Raw genomic sequence first — 19,362 nt, forward strand, 5'->3', positions numbered from 1 at the left:
GTAAAATATACGTAAAATTCTTTTTATGTATTTTTTTATCATTTATGTATTTTTATCATTATTTTGTATCATTTTAACCATTTTTTAAGTGTTCAGTTCAGTGGTACTAAATATACTCTCCTGGTTGTGCAGCCATCCTCACCACCCATCTCCAGAACTTTCTCATCTTTCCAAACTAACTCTGCCCCACTCAGCACTGACCCCACTGACAACACTTCTCCTGGCCTGGCATCCACCACGCCGCTTTCCTTCTTTGGAAACAGGCCACTTTAAACTTCCTAAGTGGGGTCAAAGTCTCTCTTTCTGTGACTGGCTTACTTCGCTCCACAATGTCCTCAAGGTCAGCCACGCTGCAGCAGATGTCAGAATGTCCTTCCTGTCCCAACACAGCTCACTCATCTCTCCCTGTAGCAGTGGCCACCAGCCACCACCCTCCAAGCCTCTGCTCTTGGTTCTCCTGGCCACACCCCAGCGGTGGAACTGCAGGATAAGATGGCCATCCTCTGCGAAGAACCAGGCAGGCTTTTAAGTGACTTCTCAGTTTCCCAGGCTCAACCACCTCCACCAATATTTGCAAACTAACTGAAAACACTTTAGGAGCCTGTTATTCTAAGTACGGACCCCACCTGGTGGACAAACTAGTTCAGGGGCTCCAAGCCCTTGTCAGGCTGGGCCTCATGGGGGCCAGGGCTCTCTGCTTGGCCTCTGGAATGCCACACCTCCCTCACTGGCTTCCTCCTTTCATTCCTCCCCAGGCTCCTTGTGAACCTTTTCACTCAAACAGTGAACAGCAGCGACTCCAGTCCCTCCAGCTGCCAGACCTAAGCCCAAGACCCTGCCCCCAGCTCCTCCCTGGGCACCATCCCCTTGGGAACCTTTGCCTAGGGGTCATAGTAGAAGTCCTCTTACAGTGAACCTCTCTTTGTCCTCCAAGACTAGTCTCTGTAAAGGGACAGTGATCCAGGTTGCCATCATGGCCTTGGGCCATGGAACCAAGTGATGTCACAAGGGTTGGCCATCAATAGCAATGTTCTAGACATCCAGTCTGGACAATGCTTGTCCTCCTGTGGCTAGAGTCGGGAGGGTGACAAAGCTGACAAAAAGAAGCTGGATACAGGAGTAAGCACGACCCTGCCAATGGCAGAGAGGGGTGAAAATGTGTTGTGGGTGGGAAGCAGGGCTTGGGGGCCATGTGGATCCCCGCTGCTCCCGGGATGGCCCAGGCAGCCCAGTGAGTGGGGGGTGGTCACAGAACTAGAAAATGGCTTTTCACTAAGGTGAGCCCCCTTCTCCCCCCATGCCGGGCACCAAGGACCTTCATGAGGCGCCCCCTCTTCTAAAGGCTCCGCTGCAGCTTTCCTGGGCCAGCTCCCACCACTCCGGAGGGAAGCCTTCCCTGGCCGCCCCGTGACCAGGTGAGAGCTGGGCCTCTGGGCGGGCCCTGTGAATGCCTGTGTGTGTGCCTGCCCAGGCCCAGCAGCCAAGACGCCCCCTGAGACCCTGGGAAGGGAGACAAAGGCGCTCTGCACACCATGTCCTCCCGCAAGAGTGACAGGGCAGCACAGAAGCACCCTCTCCACCCAGAAAGTAAAAACAAAGGTTGGGCTCGGAACCGGGCGAGGGAGGCCTTCGCAGCGCTGGCCCCTGGGGTGGCTGACTGTGCCTCCAAGAAGGCTGCCCGGGAGGGGAAGCGTGGCAGTCCCGCCGCCTGGAGCCCAAGGGAGGGCCTACAGGCCTAGGCGGCTTCCCCCTGGGCTCTGCCCTTGGGCCAGTGCGTCTGGCCACCCCGCCGCCCTGCCCTCTCCTGCCCTGCCCTCTCCTGCCCTGCCCTCTCCTGCCCTGCCCTCTCCTGCCCTGCCCTCTCCTGCCCTGCCCTCTCCTGCGTCCCCGTGCACCCCTGCCTTTCCTGTCCAGGCTCCATCAGCTGCCCACCCCTCCCTCCGACCCGCGATCTCTGCTCGCCACTGGTGGACCCCTGGACACACCCTGGCCCGCCCGCAGGCCAAAACTACTGGACCTGGGAGCGCCACGGCCAGGTGCAGCTGCGGCTGGAGAAGAACTCGCTGGACTGCGAGGCGCCGCACACCGTGCACGACATGGTCATGGACACGGCCATCAAGTACGCCGACTACATCGCGCTGGGCTCCAAGCACAAGAACGGCTGGCACACGCTCACCTACATCGAGTACTACGAACAGTGCCGGCGCGCCGCCAAGGCCTTCCTCAAGGTGGGTCCCGCGCCGCGCCAGCGCGCCGCCCGCCTCTGCTGCGCCTGTGCCCCGAACCCCTGCGCCTGCGCGCCGCTGCGTCCCTCCCGCGCCTGCGCGGCTTCTCTCTCCACCGCGTGCTACTCCGAGGCCGCCTCGGAGCTCAGGGTTGAGAGCCTAAGCCTTAGGGTCTGGGTCCCAGGCCTAGGTCCCCCTTAGCCCCTCTGTGCCTCGTTTTCCCCATGTGAAACCATGTGGAACTCAGGGCATGTCTATTAAAAAATAAACAAATATATGCAGGATATATTTACATATAAAATGTTTTATGTTATACATACATGAAATGCATTTTATATCTTGTGCAAAAAATAAACTCCACGACTAAAATAGAAGTTATACTCCATTTAACTCCACTTATGTCAAAATGCATTGTCATGAATAGCTAATTAGAACGAGTGAAAAGATAGTTTTCATGTTTTATATATCATACATAAAATAATGTGCATACTTGTACGTGTAGATATATAATATGGATATTTATATATTTATATGCATATATATTATACATTTACATATGTGAACATAATTTTATACATGTTTTATATATTATACGTGTATATTTGTTTTATATATTATGCATATGTTTCTTTTTTAAAAATATTTCTTAGTTGTCAATGTACCTTTATTTTATTTATATGTGGAGCTGAGAATCAAACCCAGTGCCTCATGTATGCTAGGCAAGTGATCTACCACTGAGCTACAACCCCAGCCCTATATGTATATTTCTATGTGTTTGTATTGTGTGTGTGTGTGCATATTTATTTATTCATTTATTTATTTATTATTTTTAGATGTAGATGGAAACAATACCTTTATTTTATTTATTTGTTTTTATGTTATACATACATGAAATGCATTTTATATCTTATACAAAAAATAAACTCCACAACTAGAATAGTGAGAAGTTATACTCCATTTATACTCCATTTGCCAGGGGTCAAACCCAGTGCCTCATGCATACTAGGCAAGCGCTCTACCATTGAGCCACAGGCCCCTTATTTATTTATTTTTAGCAGTACTGGGATGTAGAATGCCCAAACCCAGGAGCATTCTACATTTTAAGACAGGGTCTTGGAGCTGGGGTCATAGCTCAGTAGTAGAGCACTTGCCTAGCATGGGTTTGCTTCTCAGCACCACATAAAAATAAATAAATAAAACAAAGGGATTGTGTCATCTATAACTAAAAATATTTAAAAATTAAAAAAAAAAAAAAGACAGGGTCTCACTAAGTTGTCCAGGCTGGCCTCAAACTTATAATCTGTTTGCTTTAGCCTCCTAAGTGGCTGGGATTATGGACATGTATCACCAGGCCCAGCTGTATTAATGTACATTATATGCAAAATATACTGTGGTTTATGTATTATGCATATATAGCTTTTATATATCTTATACACATGAATGTTTTATATATTCTACTTATAAGTATATTTTAAATATGGGCTGTGGCTGTGGCTCAGTAGTAGAGCAGTTGCCTAGCATGTGTCAGGCACTGGGTTTGATTCTCAGCACCACATAAAAAATAAAAAAATAAAGTAAAGGCATTCTGTCCACCTATAACCACCAAAAATTTTCTTTTAATAAATGAATACATATCTTAAATAGGTCTAATGTATTCAATCTATCATATGTTTCTATGTTGACATTATACATTTGATACTTGTATATTAGATGAATATACACTGATGTCTCATGTATGAATATATGAAACACTCCAGAACCCAGATCTCGGTGGGGGCTGGACTGGCACGCCTGGGTAGCTCCCCACGCATGGACTTGGCACTGCCATCAGCTGCCATTCTGAGGATGGCTGTTACTGGGTCTCTTCTCTGGTGGCATTTTTAGCCAGGTCTTTCCTGACTGTCCTTGTTCTCAAAACCCACCTCCCTATGCCCTCTGTGACATGGTCCCTTTGTCACTGCCCAGCCTCCTGGCCGCCGGATCCTGTGGTCGTTTGTGTGTTTGGTTGGTGTGTCCCGTGAGGATGAGAAGTGGGGACTGCCTTGCTCTGGCGTGTGCGGATGTATGAACACCCGTTTTTCAGGTTAGGAAAGGGACCCGAGTGCCCGCTCCACACAATGAATAGCTGCAGTAGGTGACAGTGATCCGCGACCCAGAGGACACTGGGGCAGAAAAGGGATTAGAAAGCGCCAAGGACGTGGTTGAAATTTTACAATATGATGGCCATGGAGAGCGTCTCGGTGATAGAAGGTGACATTTCAGCAAAGACCACAGGAACTGGGGGAAAGAGCCGCGGGGAAGGCGCAAAAGCCCTGAGGCAGAACTGTGACTGGCGTGTTGGAGGCTCAGCCAGGAGCCCCCGTTGGAGCAGAGGAAAGGGGGAGGCAGGTGGGGGAGTAGGGCTGGTCCTGCGGGGCCTCGTGGGCCTCAAAGAGGACTTGGACTTTAACGCCAGGAGGTGGAAGCTGTGGAGGGGTGGCTGAGAGACTTTGGGCAGAGAAGAGACAGAACTCGGCTCAGATGCCCACTGTACCCGCTCTGGCTGCTGTGGGGAGGAGCGCAGGGAAAGCAGTCAAAGTGGAGATGAAGATACTTCGGCAGAGATGGAGGACAGGAGGAGTGATCAGATTCTGAAGGTGGATCCTACAGAATTTTCCGTGGGTTGGGTGTGTCAGACAATGAAAGGCACTGAGAGTGACCAAGACTTCTCACCTGTGCATCATGGAAGCTGGAGCCAAGGTGGACTGAGACTGTGGAAGGGTGAGAGGAGGGAGCGGACATGGGCGGGGAGACATCAGCATTGCCACTGAGCTGTGTGGGGTCTGGGCGAGGAAGCAGACAGGCTGCTGTATCCAGGAGTCTGGGGTGGAAAGGAGAGACCCTGCCCAGGTCCGATGGGACCACCTGCTCAGTCCCCAGCCAGGGAGGGAGCCCCGTGTGCGCCATGTTGGACTGTCAGTCGTGTGTGCAGGCAGAGCTCGAGCGCCGGCCATCCACACCAACGTTTTATCTGAGAAGGTCAAAACAATTCAAACCTAACAACCAGGAGCCACCAAAACCTCAGCCTGGGGGCGGGGGAGACTGAAATGACAACACTGTGTCTCTGAGATGTTGTGTTTGACGTCGTAGGGAAATAGCTGAAGGCCAGGAGAGGGGCCAGGACGGTGGTGTGTGCACATAGGCGTTAGGAGAGCAGAGCGCAGAGTGGCCTGGCTCCACAGGACTTTCAGCATAAGATGCCAGAGCGCGTTGTCAGTGTCTTCTTGACTTCCTTAATCGCTGGGCTGCTGTGCTTTGGGTCCAGAACATGCTCTGTGGTGGACACTTGTCTGGGCCAGCGGTATTCCCTCCCGCAAGTTGTGACAGCCAAAAATGCTTCCAGGTGTCACCAAATGTCCCAGGGCGCAGAATCACCCTGGTCATGACCCCCATGAGTATGTGGAAGCTGGTCTGTCATGAGGCTGTCTTAGGGAAAAAGGACCAATGTTCCTCTGAGGGGGGATCCCCAGATTCTGGGCTCCCAAGCTTCCGGGCAGGTTGGGCGTGGTGACAGCCAGGCCCATCTGTGCCTGACCAGCTGTCCCTTCTCCAGCTGGGCCTGGAGCGCTTCCACAGCGTGGGGATCATGGGGTTCAACTCCGCGGAGTGGGCCATCGCCAGCATTGGAGCCATCATGGCAGGGTAAGGGGTACTGGTCTCTCTCCTGAGCCATTAAGGAAGAAGGCCACCAGCCCTCCCCCTTGTAGATGGTGGGGGTCTCATGGCAGAGTCCCCAGGACAAGGGGCTGACCTCCACTCCAGTCAGGCTGTGCTCAGTGGGATTTGTCTAAGTGCAGATGTTGTCTCCCCAGCAAACTCACACACCGCTGTGACGCCACCTCTCCCGTCCCTCCTCCAGGAAGCCTTCCCTACCTCCCAGTCCTCAGGACTCCCCCGCACTGAGCCCCCCTCCACTAATCCCGAACACTGGGGGAGGACAGGCCCAGGCTTGGGCCACCCTTGAGTCCCACCTTCAGGGGACATCTTGGTGGTTGGGGTACCGGGGACTCCCAAGAACCTTCTAGTTCTCCAGAGCACTCCCCAGCAGGCCTTCAGCTCCTGGATTCTGCTTCCAGAGGTTTCTCTGTTGGCATCTTGTCCACCAACTCCCCAAAAGCCTGCCAGGTCATCGCTGAGAACACGGATATGGACATCTTTGTGGTGGACAATGACAGGCAGCTGCAGAAAGTCACCCAGGTGAGTGACACTCTGGCCTGCGAAAACCAGGAGGCACACCAGGGGGCACAGTGCAGGCAAAGGCACGGGCCTCACCTAGTAATGAGGGGAGTCCCATGTGTGTCCCATGAGTGGAAATGACGCGCCACTCACCATGGCATTGTATAAGTGCAATCACTGCCTCTGGTTCCAGAGCATTGTCACTGAAGGGACAGTCACTCCCCAGACCTGGAAGCCAGCCATCCACCTTGCGTTTAGGGATTTGCTTGTGCAGATTTGTCACCTAAATGATATCATGCAACCAAATCCACGGTGGGGGACCTCACTGTGCACAGTGCGAGGCTGAGCGGCAGCGAGGTGCTCTTAGGCAGGGCTCTGAGACCTTGCTCGCTGCTCTGGGTAGACACCCAAAAGATTGGAGAATAGGATCTTGAAAAGAGATCTGAACCCACCCCGAGTCACAGTGGCATGATTCATAGTATTCAGGAGGGGGAAGGAATCCAGGTGTCCATCAACAGATCAATGGACAAATTCAGAGTGTCCACCCAGACCCTGGAGTACCACTCAGCCGTGAGAGAGGGCAGGCTCTGACACACATGGCAGCACGGGTGGACCTTGAGGACCTCGCACTCGGCAAGAACCAGAACAGAAGGGCGTGGGGTGTGGCTTTACTTACGGGAAACGTCTAGGATATACAGATCCATGTAAAAGGTGGCTTCGTGGTCACTGGGCTGAGGAAGGGGAATGACTGCTAATGGGCATGGGGTTTCCTTTTTGGATGAAGGAATATTCTGGAACCAGGTCATATACACAGCATTATGAATGTGCTCCTGACTTCGTCTGCTTCAGAATGGTTCAGGGTGGTACGATCACACGTTATTTTGCCACATTAAGGACATGGGGGACCCCCTCTTCACCTCTGGAAGAAGCCCCGGACAGCTGGAGCCTGGGAGCTACCTGCGTCCATGCCCTGCTGAGCGCAGTGTGCCTTCCAGATCCAGAGCTACCTGAAGCACCTGAAGGGCATCGTGCAGTACAAGGATGAGCTTCAAGTGGAGCAGGAGAATCTATATTCGGTACGCCCCAGCCGGGGAGGGCAGGCAGGCAGCCACAGCTGGCCAGGGACCAAGAGCCCCAGCCTCTGGCCTGGGGCCGAGGACACTGGGCTGTGGGAGACACTGGGGGCCCTTCCAGGGGCTGCCTCTGGCCCCAAGAGCCTAACCCACAGACCTCTCTGAAGTGGAAGGAGTTCCTGAACCTTGCAGGCGACATCTCAGATGAGAAACTTGACCGGGTCATCGACTCCCAAAAACCCAACCAGTGTTGCACCTTGGTCTACAGCATGGGGTCCACGAGCCTCTCAAAGATTGTGATGCTCAGCCATGACAACGTGAGTGATCTGCCTGGGGGGGATGGAACCTACCCGCTGTCCCCAGCTGGCCATGTGGCTACTCCTGGGGATTGAGACTGAAACAGCCTGCAGGTGACTAGTCACTTGCCCTTCAGATCACCTGGACCACGGCGGCCACCGTCCAGAGCCTCTGTTATAAGTGTCCCCCGGAAGGGCAGGAGGTCCTGGTGAGCTACTTGCCACTCAGCTACATCAAGGCCCAGATTTTCGACATGTGGGTGGCCATCTTGGTGGCGGGGACACTGTACTTTGCCCCACCAGAGGCTGGGAGAGTGGGTATGATTCCACGTCCCCCTGGAGCGGTGAGTGGCCTCCTCTCTCCCCGCTTTCTCTTCCTGCTTTTTCCCTCCCTCGAGGTCGGTGGCTAGGGAGGGCTCCCTGGGTGGGGGGCTCGGTCCAGAACAGAAATCCTCACCCTGCACCCCCTGGCTGTGCGGGCTCGGTCCTTCCCCTCTCTGGGCTTCAGTTTTCCCATGTGCAAGGCACAGGGGGTGGAGCAGACGTCAACCAATGTCACTGAGTGTGACAACATGTGGCCACCGCTTGGGCCAGAAGGGCAAGTGCACGCAGCTGGACAGAAGCACCAGGAGCAGAGTGGACACGCCCTCGGGGCTCTGGGCTAGTGAGCTGAGCCACACCTTGGGGTCCACTGTGTGCAAGAATAGCAGCCTAGAAAGGAAGGGAATTCTGGGGGTGCCATGGCCAGACCCATCATCCCAGCGGCCCGGGAGGCTGAGGCAGGAGAGTAGCAGGTTCAAAGCCAGCCTCAGCAACTTAGTGAGGCCCTATGCAACTCAGTGAGAGACCCTGTCTCTAAATAAAATATAAAAAAGGGGCTGGGATATGGCTCAGTGGGCAAGGGCCCCTGGGTTCAATCCCTGGTGCCTGGTACCAAAAAAAAAAAAAAAAAGGAAGAGAATTCTGACACATGGTGCAGTGTGCGCAGACCTTGAGGACAGGATGCTGAGTGAGAACCGGTCACAGAAGGACTCACCCTGCAGGACCCACCCACAGGAGGTCCCTGGAATCTCCAGATCCACAGACAGGAAGCAGCATGGTGGGAGCCGGGGCTGGGATGGGGTGTAGTGGTGAATGGGCAGTTTGGGGAGATGAGATCCCTCTGGAGATGGATGGTGGGGACAGCTGCATGGGCATGTGACTGAACCTAGGCCTAGTTAAGGAGGCTGGGCGAGGTGGCAAGTGGGTGTGGTCCCAGCTACTCAGGAGGCTGAGGCAGGATTGCTTGAGCCCAGGAGTTCAAGGCCAGCCTGGGCAGCACGCTGAGAACCCCATTTCAAAAAAAAGGAGAAGAAAAAGAAAAACAGGCTAACTTGGTGAATTCTGTTCACTGTTAAAACAAAAGCACAGCAGGTCTCCAGCACAGGAGGTGAGACTCCCACTAACTGCCCTGGGACCACTGTCTGCAGACCTCCAGGGAAGGAGCGGGGAGTGGACCATTTCAGCTTTCTGGGCCAAGAGATCAATTAATGGTGTTTTTAGACTTAGGGAAAGAACGCGTTTTCACAAATTTCTTGAGGGGAAAACAGGCAAGTTTTTGTGGACATGAACATTGGAATTTCATGTCGGTTCCATTGTCAGGGAGCCCTCCTGGGGGTGTGCTAGGGATGGAGCCCAGGACTTGGCGCGTGCAAGGCAAGTGCTCTACCACTGGGCCCCAGCCCCTGTGTGACAATTTTCCTTTAAAATTTAAAAAATAATTAATTTTTAAGAACCAATTTAAAACCTTTAAATGAGCCGGTTGCAGTGGTGCACGTTTGTAATCCCAGTGGCTTGGGAGGCTGAGACAGGAGGATCACGAGTTCAAAGCCAGCCTCAGCAATGGCGAGGCACTAAGCAACTCAGTGAAATCCTGTCTCCAGATAAAATACAAAGTAGGGCTGGGATGTGGTTCAGGGGTTGAGTGCCCCTGAGTTCAATCTATGGGGCCAAACAAACAAAATGTTTAGATGATACACAGTTGTCAGTGTCTGGATTCAGCGTGACCATTCGATCCGTGGATCCCATCAGGGCCGTCAGCATTCGTATGTACCGCCTTATGCACTGACCATTTTTGTGTTGGGATCCTTAGGCAATTTTTTTATTTGTTTTTGGTTTTGTACCAGGGATTGAACCTAGGGGCACTCAACCACTGAGCCACATCCCTAGACCCTTTTATTTTTTGAGACAGGGTCTTGCTAAGTTACTTAGGACCTCACTAAGTGCTGAGGGTGGCCTCCAACTTGTGGTCCTCCTGCCTCGTCCTCAAGAATCATTGAGATTGCAGGCACACGCCCCCGTGCCCAGCTCTTCTAGCAATATTTTAAAAGTACATACATACTGGCAGAGAGCCCTGCACAGGTGCCAGTGATCCTGGGTTCATCTTAATCCGTGTCTTGCTCTCCATCCTTCTCTACTAATATTCTGGTTGAGGTCATGGCAGAATCTTTCTTGGTAAGAGAAGACTTTAGGGGCTGGGGGTACAGCAGCAGTAGAGCGCTTGCCTCGCATGTGCAAGGCCCTGGGTTGAATCCTCAGCACCACATAAAAATAACTAAATTATTTAATTAAATAAAGTTATTTTTAAAAAGTGAGAGAAGACTTTAAAATGTGACAAAATCAGTTTATCCCGCCTCCACTGCCCCCGCCCCCACCCTCCCCCGGCCTCGCTCTGTGTGTCGTGTGCTTGTCTCTCCCCTTCTCAGCCTGGCCCTCTCTTCTTGGCTTGCTCTAGCTCTGTGCCCGTCTCTGTCTGGAGCTCTGTGTCTTTCTCTCTCCCTCTCTGTTTCTGTCTCTCTTCCTAGCGCCATCTCTGAATGTCTCTGTGTGTCTCTCTCTCTGTCCCTACCTGCCTCTCTCTCTCCACTCTCTCTCCATCTCCTCCTTTCCCCTTCCTTCCCTCCCTCCCTCCCTGTCTCCCTGGCTCCCTCCTCCCTCCCTTTCTCTTCCCCCTTCTTCCCCTCCTGGCTGCATCTCCATCCCTATGCCAGGGCAGATGCTTCTGGAGCCCACTCCTGCTCTGGATGTGGCCACCACTCTGTCCCTATATCCTTCCAGCCCTACCCCAGCTCCTAGCCACCATCCTCAGGCCGAGAGTTCCAAATCTGTAGCCCTAGGGTGGATGGAGGGCTGGACATGGACAGTGCTGTCCAGTTGGGAACCAGCATGGCGCCCCATCCTGTCCCATGCAGGGCTTCCTGATGGACATGCTGCAGGAGGTGCAGCCTACCACGTTCTACGGCACCCCGTGGATCTGGGAGAGGATGCTGGACAACCTTAAGACCAGCCAGCTGGACTCCTCCCCCTTGCGCCGGAAGCTGGACTGCTGGGCCATGAAGCTGGGGCTCAGCACCAACAAGAAGAGGATGTTTGAGTGAGGCTGGGCACCCGCAGGGACGTGGGGTGGGCAGCCGAGGCCACGCCAGGCTCCCATGGGTGTGCTTCTCAAGGCAGGTCCACCCCCCTCTGTGCTTCCGCTTGGCCAAGATGCTGACATTCAACAGAGCCAGGAAGTTCCTGGGCCTGAGTCACTGCGAGCAGTTCTTCAACATTGGCCCGGGGCTCCCCACGGCCACCCTGGACTTCTTCCTCAGCCTGAACATCCCCATCTTCGAGCTCTATGGCCTGTCCGAGGGCACGGGCATCCACACCCTCTCCAGCCACCAGGCCTTCCGGCTGCCAAGGTGGGTTCTGGCGAGGACCTGGATGCACCCGGGGCTTGTGCAGTTCCCGAGTATGGCTGTCACCCCAGCCAGCCTCCCATCTAAGGAACACATGTCCCAAAGTACATGACCAGTACCCTTTCTGAGTCCGGACCTGAAGCCCTTTGATTTTGCTTTTGATTTGGAAATCATTATTATTGTTTTTACTAAAGGTAAAAATAGTCACCTTTGGCTGGTGTCTCTATGAGCTGCTATTAAAAGTGACCTCCAAGCTCAGTAACCCAGGACAACATCTCATAGTTCCTGTGGATCAGGAATCTGGGAGCTGCTTCCTAGGTCCTGAGTTTGGGGACAGGCTGCCGACCAGGGCCATCTCTCCCAAAGGCCACAGGAGCTGGAGTGTTCTCTGCTGAGATGACTCCCTTGCATGGCTGAAGCTGGAGGCCCCACCCAGCTTCTTGCTGGCTCTTAGCAGGAGGCTTACTTCCTTTGCTATGTGGCCCTCACCACAGGGCTGCTTGAGGTTCCTCCTGACATGGCAGCCAACTTACCTCAGAGCAAGAGATCAAGGTGAAAGGCATGATGTCCTCTGGGACTAGGGCTCTGAGAGTGGCCAGATTTAGCAAAAAAAAAAAAAAAAAGAAAGAAAGAAAAATACAGGACATCCAGTTAAGTTTGCAATTTAGATAAACAGTGAATCATTGTTTTAGTATAAGTATATCCCATGTACTATATGGGCCATTCTTATACTAAAACCAAAATTTGCCTAACATTCAAATTTAAGCAGGTGATCTGACTTTGGAAGTGGCACTTGGTCACTTCTGCCACATCTCTCCAGCCATGGGACACCAGACCTATCGCCATGGGGGAGGGGTTTCACAAGGATGTGGACACCAGGAGGCACCGGGACCTTCAGGGTCCCAAAGGGGCTCATGGGGGAGGTTTAGCAGGGGATTTGGGCTGCAGTGGTTTCATGGCAGCTCCTAGGCTGGGCAGAACCCTACACTGCAGGACCCATTCTGGGTGGGTGGCTGACAGGGGCCCTCCCAGCTGCAGGGCACTGAGGTGGCAGGTCCTGACCTCAGTCGTCCGTCTGAGTGGAGGGGGATGCTCTGGGGCTTGGCCTGGAGCAGGTGCAGCGCAGCCTGCTGGCCGTCCCCCTGGAGCGGGTGCGGTGTGGTCTGCTGGCCGTCCCCCTGGAGCTGGTGCAGTGCGATCTGCTGGTTGTCCCCCACCCTGCCGCCTCAGCCTTCGTACCTTCACTTTTTTTCTCGTTGGCTTGCAGGTTGCAGGCCTCTCACTGTGTCCTCAAGTGACCAAAAAAAAAAAAAAAAGCAGGCGTGTTCTCTGCGGCCTCTTGAATAAGGGCACTAATCCCACCTTGGGCCCCGCACGTCCTGATCTGACCCAGTCACCTCCCACCCCGTCTGCAGGGACCACCCCTGGGGAGTCCGGGGTTTAGCATGTGAATTTTGCCAGAGAGGGCACAGTTGGGGCCACAGCGATGAGCACCTGGCCACTGCTTGGCCCCAGCTCAGTGTCCAGCTGGGTCTCCTGGAAGAAAGCAGGGCAGGGATGGGGGTGCCCGCGTGTCCTGGTAGGAGCCTGGAGCTTGGAGAGGCAAAGGGCCAGGTCTCCAAGCAGCTGAGCAGCAGGAGAGCCCCCTGCTGCCCCAGTATTCTGGATCCTACTTCTCCTGCATGGAAACCTGCAGCAGCAGCTGGCAGGCCCTAGAGGCGTCTTGCTGTGTGCCCCAGGCTGGGGCCATGAGATCACACTGGCAGTCTCCCTTCAACCTTGGCTCTGTGCCTTGTGGGACTCTAGGTCCCAGAGGAAGCCAGGAACCCTTAAAAGGGGCTGCGCACAGGGTGTGGCACCTGGCAGCGTCTGACCACCCCCCTCCCCTCCAGCTGTGGGAAGGGGCTCCCCAGCACCCACACCAAGGTGAAGGAGAACGAGAAGTGCATTGGGAACATCTGCATCTGGGGCCGGAACATCTTCATGGGGTATCTCAATGACAAGGAGGGCACCCAGAAGATGATGGACTGCTACGGCTGGATGAACACCGGAGACCTGGGCTGCTTGGATGTTAATGGCTTCCTTTATGTCTTGGGCAATGTCAAGGGTGAGGCAGGGTTGGGTCTGTGGGGCTGCCATGGATGGTGGTGCAGGTGGCATACAGTACAAGGCCACTTAGGGCCAATACTGGGCTTGGAGGCAGGGCCACCCTTGTGTGCCTGGGCTGCTGTTCTGCAAGGGGGTGCTGCTGTGGGACGGTGTCTGCTACCTGATCTGCTGCCTTGGCATCCCCGGGGGCCGACTGGATGTGGCTTTTCAGAGTTGCCCCTCCTCCCTCCCACGTGTAGACCTCATCACCCTGAGCTCAGGGGAGAAGATCAACCCCCGCCCCATCGAGGAGCTGGTGAAGACGCACATCCCCATCGTGCGCCACGTCATGGTGGTGGGCCAGGACGCCCCGTACCTGTGTGCCCTCCTCACACTGAAGGTGCCTCGGACAGTCTGGGATGGCGGCTGGTTGGTGGGAACTGCTGTCCTGTTGCAAGAAGAGGAAATCGAGGCTCAGAGGTGGGAGGGTGACTTGTCAGTCCCCAGCACGGAGGGCACCCCTGGCTCTGAGGGCAGTGGAGCCTGGTGTTTGTCCTATGGCCTTTCTCAGAGTGGATGGAGGGCCACTGCTCAGGGATGCCAGGTCCAGGACCTCTGGTTGTAGGGGAGAGTGGGCTCTGGGGACCGGAGGTGCTGGCCTCCACAGGGACAGGAACTCCCCCCGAGAGCAGCATCCCAACCACGCCAGGCTCGCCCTCTCCAGCAGGGGAGCCCTGCACACAGGGGACATCCCCTCCCTCCTCCTGGAGGCAGCCAGGACCTGGGTCTGGGAGTGAGTGCCCGCAGTGGATGGGCTGGGTGGAACAGGACAGACAGTCTAGTGACTGGTGACCCACGGTGGCCAGCCCCTGGCCTGGTGTGGGGGTGGGTGTGGATGGTTGGGGGGCAGCCTTGACCCGGCCCCCTCCACAGTGCCAGATCAACTCAGAGACTGGAGAGCCCCGCACAGCACTGACCAGCGAGGCCGTGGCTTTCTGCCGGAAGCTCAAGAGCCAGTCCACCAGGCTGACGGACATCCTCCACAAACACGACCCCGTTGTCATGGAGTTCATCAGCCAGGGGATTAAGGCTGTGAATGCAGAGGCGCCCTCGGAGAGTGCCAGGATCATCAAGTGGGCCATACTGGACACAGACTTCTCCGTAGGTGGCGGGGAGCTTGGTGAGCAGATGGTGGGCAGTGGTCCTGGTTGGTCACTGGCCTGCCAGCTCCCCAGACATGGGGGATAGGCCTTGACCAGCAAAACCTACCCCAGCCCCGTGCGTGTGTGGGCTCCCTTCCCCAGGGCTTCTGGAGTGGAAGAGGCACTGCCCCCAACGCTGCCCCCCACCCTGCATGTCCACATCTGACCCAGACTTTTGGTGCAGTCTCCACCCCGGGGGTCATTTGCACCCTGGGACCTTGAACACTTTTGTCAGAATGCTCCAGATCTCAGGGTGGAGTCCCCTCACTTGCCCCCTGGTTCCCTTCCGCTGGCTCCCAGTGGGGCCTCCAGCTCCCCAGGACCCGCCCTCTAACCCTGCTGTGTGGGGGCTTCCAGGGCAGGTCCACTTCACACCTCTGCTCTGTCACAGGAATCACGGAGAGACTGAAGAGGGTGGCGGTGGCCAAGATGTACCAGGCGGAAATCAACGACTTGTATAAGGATTGTGGTTAATGACCAGGAGGCTCTGCTGGGCTGCCTTCTCTGCAGGTGGCCTGACCCCTGCCTCTGTCCCTCCTGTGGACAGTCCAGGGCTGATTCCCAGAGGAAGGGAAAGTGCCTGTAGTGAGGCGGGTTTGAAGGAAGCTGGCTCTCTCTGGACAAGGGCTTTACATTTTAATAATAAACTTGGTTCACTAGGGCGGCTCTCAGCTGGGTGGTGTCTGGGCCCTGTGTCTGTCAGCCTGGGGAGCTGCTGGCCTGCAGTGCTCAGCAGGAGGAACTGCCCGCCCAGCTCTGAGAGGTCTCAGTGCTGAGAGGGACCCTGGGCTCAACCAAGTCCTCACTCTGGCTTTGAGTAGAGGTCCTGGGAGACTCAGAACTGCTGCAATGGAGCCCACGGGCTTCTTGCTTTACTCTCAAAATGATTCATGTGAGAAGCCACTGAGGCGCAGCTGGAGAGGGCTCCTCCACAGACAGGAGCCACTGCTGTGTGCCAGTGCCTGAGGCACAGGTGCTGGGTGAGCCTAGGTGCAGGGAGGAGGGGACACCCAGGTTCACACACTGTACTCATGAGGAACACTTAGGGGACTCATGGTTCAAATGGTGCACATTAAACCCCACCCAGAACCCAACTATTAGAAGAGGCTTGGAAATGAGCTCAGAGCCAGGCACGGTGGCCATGCCTGTCATCCCAGTGAGATGAGAGGCTGAGACAGGAGGATTGTAAGGTTGAGGCCATCCTTAAAAACTTAGTGAGAGCCTGTCTCAAAATGAAAAATAAGCAGGGCTGGGGGTGCCAACCTCAGGAGCTCCGATCCAAGACCCTCCCCCAAAGCTGCATTAGTCTCACAGGAAGGGCAGGGGCAGAGGAGGCTGCAGCCCTCATGTTGGGACTGCAAATTTTGGCTGTTGACTAGGAGAAAGGAGGACACATGCTCCTAGAGTGATCCAGGGCTCAGCTGTGTCCTGTCCTCCGGCTGCCACCTGCTGACAAGTGGTCTCCAATCCTTGGCTGCTACTGGGGGTGGGGTAGTGGCAGAGGGTATTGGCCGGCAGTGCTGCTCGCTGGGTAGAGTGAGAGAGCTCTGCTGGGTTCCATCAACAGGCTGGCTGTCACCTGGACTCCTGTCAGGGGTGCCTCTACCCCCATTTTCTTTTCCCACCACCTCCACCTCCTCACCCAACCATGCGCCTCCGTCCTCTGAAGTCAGGCTCCCCTTGCCACCCAGACTTTGCTGCCTGCTTCCAAGGAGACAGCCGAGCAGCAGCAAAGGCCACACGCACCCTGCGGGGCCACGTCTGCTTCTCCAGGGTGCCAACCCGTCACACTGTCGACCCCACCTGCAGCCCACCAGGCTTGGTGCCAGCCTTCCCTCCCTCTCCTGGTAGTGGGTCTACAGGCACGGGGACGAGAGGACTGTGCACCTTGTCCCGGGACACCACATGCATGCAGAGGGCTGCTTTCCCATCTGACTTTATTTCACTTTTTTTTTTCTATAAAACTCCTCCATAATTTCACAATTTAACAAAAAAAAAAAAAAAAAGTTTAAAATTCAGGACAGAAACAATCCTGTAACTCATTACAAACACAATTCTCCTTATTCCTTTTTCCCAGGAGTTGGTCTCAGGCCGATTAAGTGTCCCAGTTCCTCAGTTCCTAGAGACAGATTCTGGTAAAAACCCTTGCGGGTGAGAAAGGCTTGGACACCCTTCGCTGTCCGGCATCGGTTTACATTTTGCTCAGGAGAAAGTGAAACACAGGGATTTGCACCAGAGCAGGTGGCTTTAACATGAGACACATGGCAGTCACAGAGTGCTGGGTCCTTCCTATGGAAGCGTCCCCAGAGCCCAGCGGGGGTGGGGAGCAGCAGGAACCCTGCAGTCAGGTCCTGGCTGCCCGGCACCTCCACTGGTGGCCACAGGGCCAGTCCTGGGCCCATAGCAGCTCCAGGGGACAGTGGTGAGACCTTCCGGTCAAAGGAGGTAACTGAGAAACGGGTCGAAACTTCCGGAGGCCACAGAACTGCAGGAAGGACTGGACGCTGCTACCGAGGGCAGGCAGGAGGGCTTCCCACATTGCTGTGTGGACTGGACAATCCCACCAAGGAGAAAGAACAGCCCGCTGAGGGCCCACTGGTGACCTGCTGCCTCTGCACCGAGGACTGAACAGCTGCCATCTTCCCAGCAGCCTCTGCAGGGCCGGTCTGTTCTGTCCATGTCTTGGAGTGTTCCCAGAGAAGGAGACGTTCCCCTCTGGAGTACTGGTGGCCTGCCCTCCTCCTTTTGAAGGCAGTGGGCAGGAAAGTGAGCATGGGAGAGTCGGTGCTGAGGCTTCCTCTGAGTTCCTGGCCTTTCCCCGAGAATCTGGGGCTCTCCCCAGCTGGAGCTGGGGTCCCCCCAGGGAGTGTTCAGGTCTGCTTGACAGGCAGACCCAGAGCGAGGACAAGACGAGGGACCCTGCCACCTCCTGTGTCTGAACATCAGCAGGCGAGATGGAGACGCCCACCGTGGGCTGGAGAACTGGGGGCCACCGCAGGCCCAGTCCTCCTTCCCACGCCGTGTCAGGGCGCGAACACTGGAACAGACTCTGAAGCTGGGGCCGGGGTGTGGAGGAGCTCTGGATCAAGGTCTGGGAAAACCCAGAGTTGGCTGACTACAAGGGCTCCGGGCCCTGGAAAGGCGGGCTGGGTGGAGCTGGACTGGCTCGGTCCTTGGAGAATCCCAGGTGCACAGTTCAGCCTCCAGGCTGCACCCAGGGTGAACCGCAGCCATGGAGGCGGAAGTCGCACGAGGAGAGGAGCCTGAGGCCTATGCCCAGTAGGGCCCACACCCCAGCCACAGGCTGAGTGCACACGTACCTCCAAACCACAGACTATCCCGTCTTATTTGGCAAAAGCTCATTTTTTTTTCAAAGTTCGAAGACTTGATTAACAGAAGGGGAGGAAGAGAATCCTACAGGAGGAGCAGCCCAGAGGCTAAGCGTCTGTCCCTAGAGACTGGGTACCCACCTAAGGAGCTGCCAGGGAGGGGCAGCTCCCCCAGTGCCCTGAGGACTGGCCACCCCGTGGTCATGTTCACTGGCTCTGGGAGCCCCGGCAGGGGGGCAGCGGCACCCTTGGACCCACAAAGTGGGGGTTCCTCTGTGCCCTGGGAGGCCAGCCGGCAAGAAGACCCACGGAGACACCTTTACCTATAAGCCCCACCTTACCCCCCACCCCCCACGTGCACCGTGGCCACAGAAACGCACATTGGAAACTGCTTCTGGACACACAGCGTGCACATATATATACTATACATAGAGCTGCACAGCACGGAGGCCTGGCACAGTGAGGACCCACACAGGACGCAATGCCGGCTGGCACAGAGGGCAGCGTGGCCCAGCCTGGTGCAGACACAGACAGAGCCTCCCCAGGTCCCAGGCAGGCTGCGGAGGTGGCCCCAGCTGCTCAGAGAGGCCCAGACAGAGAAAAGGCGGCACAGAGCCCCCATGGAGCTGGGGACAGAGCCACCATTTGTTTAGGGGGCTGGTCCCTAGGTCTGATAAGGGGCCCTCAGTCATACACATTCCATGGAATTTTCTTCCTCTTTCGGGAGCGAGGCCCAGCGCTGCCTTCAACATAAACCGCATTCTGAGGGGAGCCCAGGTGATGGTGCACGTGAGGCTGGGAGCTGCAGCACTGGCCCGACCCCTGGGCCCCAGGTTCCCAACAGGGTGGTGGGTGGCAGGCTGGAAGCCACCCAGAAAAGTGCAGCTGGCTGTGAGGGCTGAGGGCAGGGCGGTCACTAAGGCAGTGCTGCGGGCGGGCAAGTCAAGAGAGAGGAAGGCAGGCAGGGCCTGGACATGGCCTCCCAGGACCCTGGCGGTGGGGGCCTGGCACCTGGCCCAGGGTCATGTGGCCACGGCCTCCAGGTAGCTCTGCAGCTTGCGCACGGTCGTCTCGTCCAGGGAGAAGAGATCGAAGTCAAAGGTGGTATTGGTGACATTGAAGTGGCCAGTCTCCTCAATCAGGTTCACGATCTGCAAGGCAGAGGCAGGTGGCCTTGGGTCAGAGGGCTGAGGGTAGGGTGGCCCCGCAGACCCC

The 19,362-nt window shown here is 55.6% G+C and overlaps 2 protein-coding genes across 3 annotated transcripts in view; one reads left to right on the forward strand and one right to left on the reverse strand.

The window, feature by feature from the left end:
- The first annotated feature begins 1,532 nt into the window (after window positions 1-1,532).
- LOC101957161 (long-chain-fatty-acid--CoA ligase ACSBG2) lies at window positions 1,533-14,915 on the forward strand. Its single transcript, XM_078031513.1, has 12 exons — window positions 1,533-1,698; window positions 1,915-2,228; window positions 5,818-5,906; window positions 6,341-6,461; window positions 7,436-7,516; window positions 7,681-7,830; window positions 7,947-8,153; window positions 11,040-11,221; window positions 11,298-11,531; window positions 13,421-13,635; window positions 13,877-14,016; window positions 14,550-14,915. Exons 1-12 carry the CDS (start codon window positions 1,533-1,535, stop codon window positions 14,862-14,864), a joined length of 2,214 nt encoding a protein of 737 aa, XP_077887639.1. The 3' UTR covers window positions 14,865-14,915.
- A 1,823-nt stretch (window positions 14,916-16,738) lies between these two features.
- Window positions 16,739-19,362, reverse strand: part of Mllt1 (MLLT1 super elongation complex subunit) — a 59,697-nt gene continuing 57,073 nt past the window's right edge. For both annotated transcript variants that reach the window (XM_078034465.1, XM_078034464.1), the window contains one exon: window positions 16,739-19,298. In XM_078034465.1, coding sequence (XP_077890591.1) covers window positions 19,170-19,298 — 129 coding nt within the window. In that variant the 3' untranslated portion in view covers window positions 16,739-19,169. The remainder of the gene's footprint in view (window positions 19,299-19,362) is intronic.

The sequence above is a fragment of the Ictidomys tridecemlineatus genome, chromosome 2 (assembly GCF_052094955.1).
Source record: "Ictidomys tridecemlineatus isolate mIctTri1 chromosome 2, mIctTri1.hap1, whole genome shotgun sequence".
NCBI classification, from domain to species: domain Eukaryota; kingdom Metazoa; phylum Chordata; class Mammalia; order Rodentia; family Sciuridae; genus Ictidomys; species Ictidomys tridecemlineatus.

Bases quoted from the DNA above. Each gene is read 5' to 3' on its own strand.
- LOC101957161 (XM_078031513.1), top strand. From the start codon at position 1,533: ATGTCCTCCCGCAAGAGTGACAGGGCAGCACAGAAGCACCCTCTCCAC. The intron at 7,831-7,946 runs GTGAGTGATCTG...CTTGCCCTTCAG, and splicing joins TGATGCTCAGCCATGACAAC to ATCACCTGGACCACGGCGGC. The intron at 8,154-11,039 runs GTGAGTGGCCTC...TGTCCCATGCAG, and splicing joins TTCCACGTCCCCCTGGAGCG to GGCTTCCTGATGGACATGCT.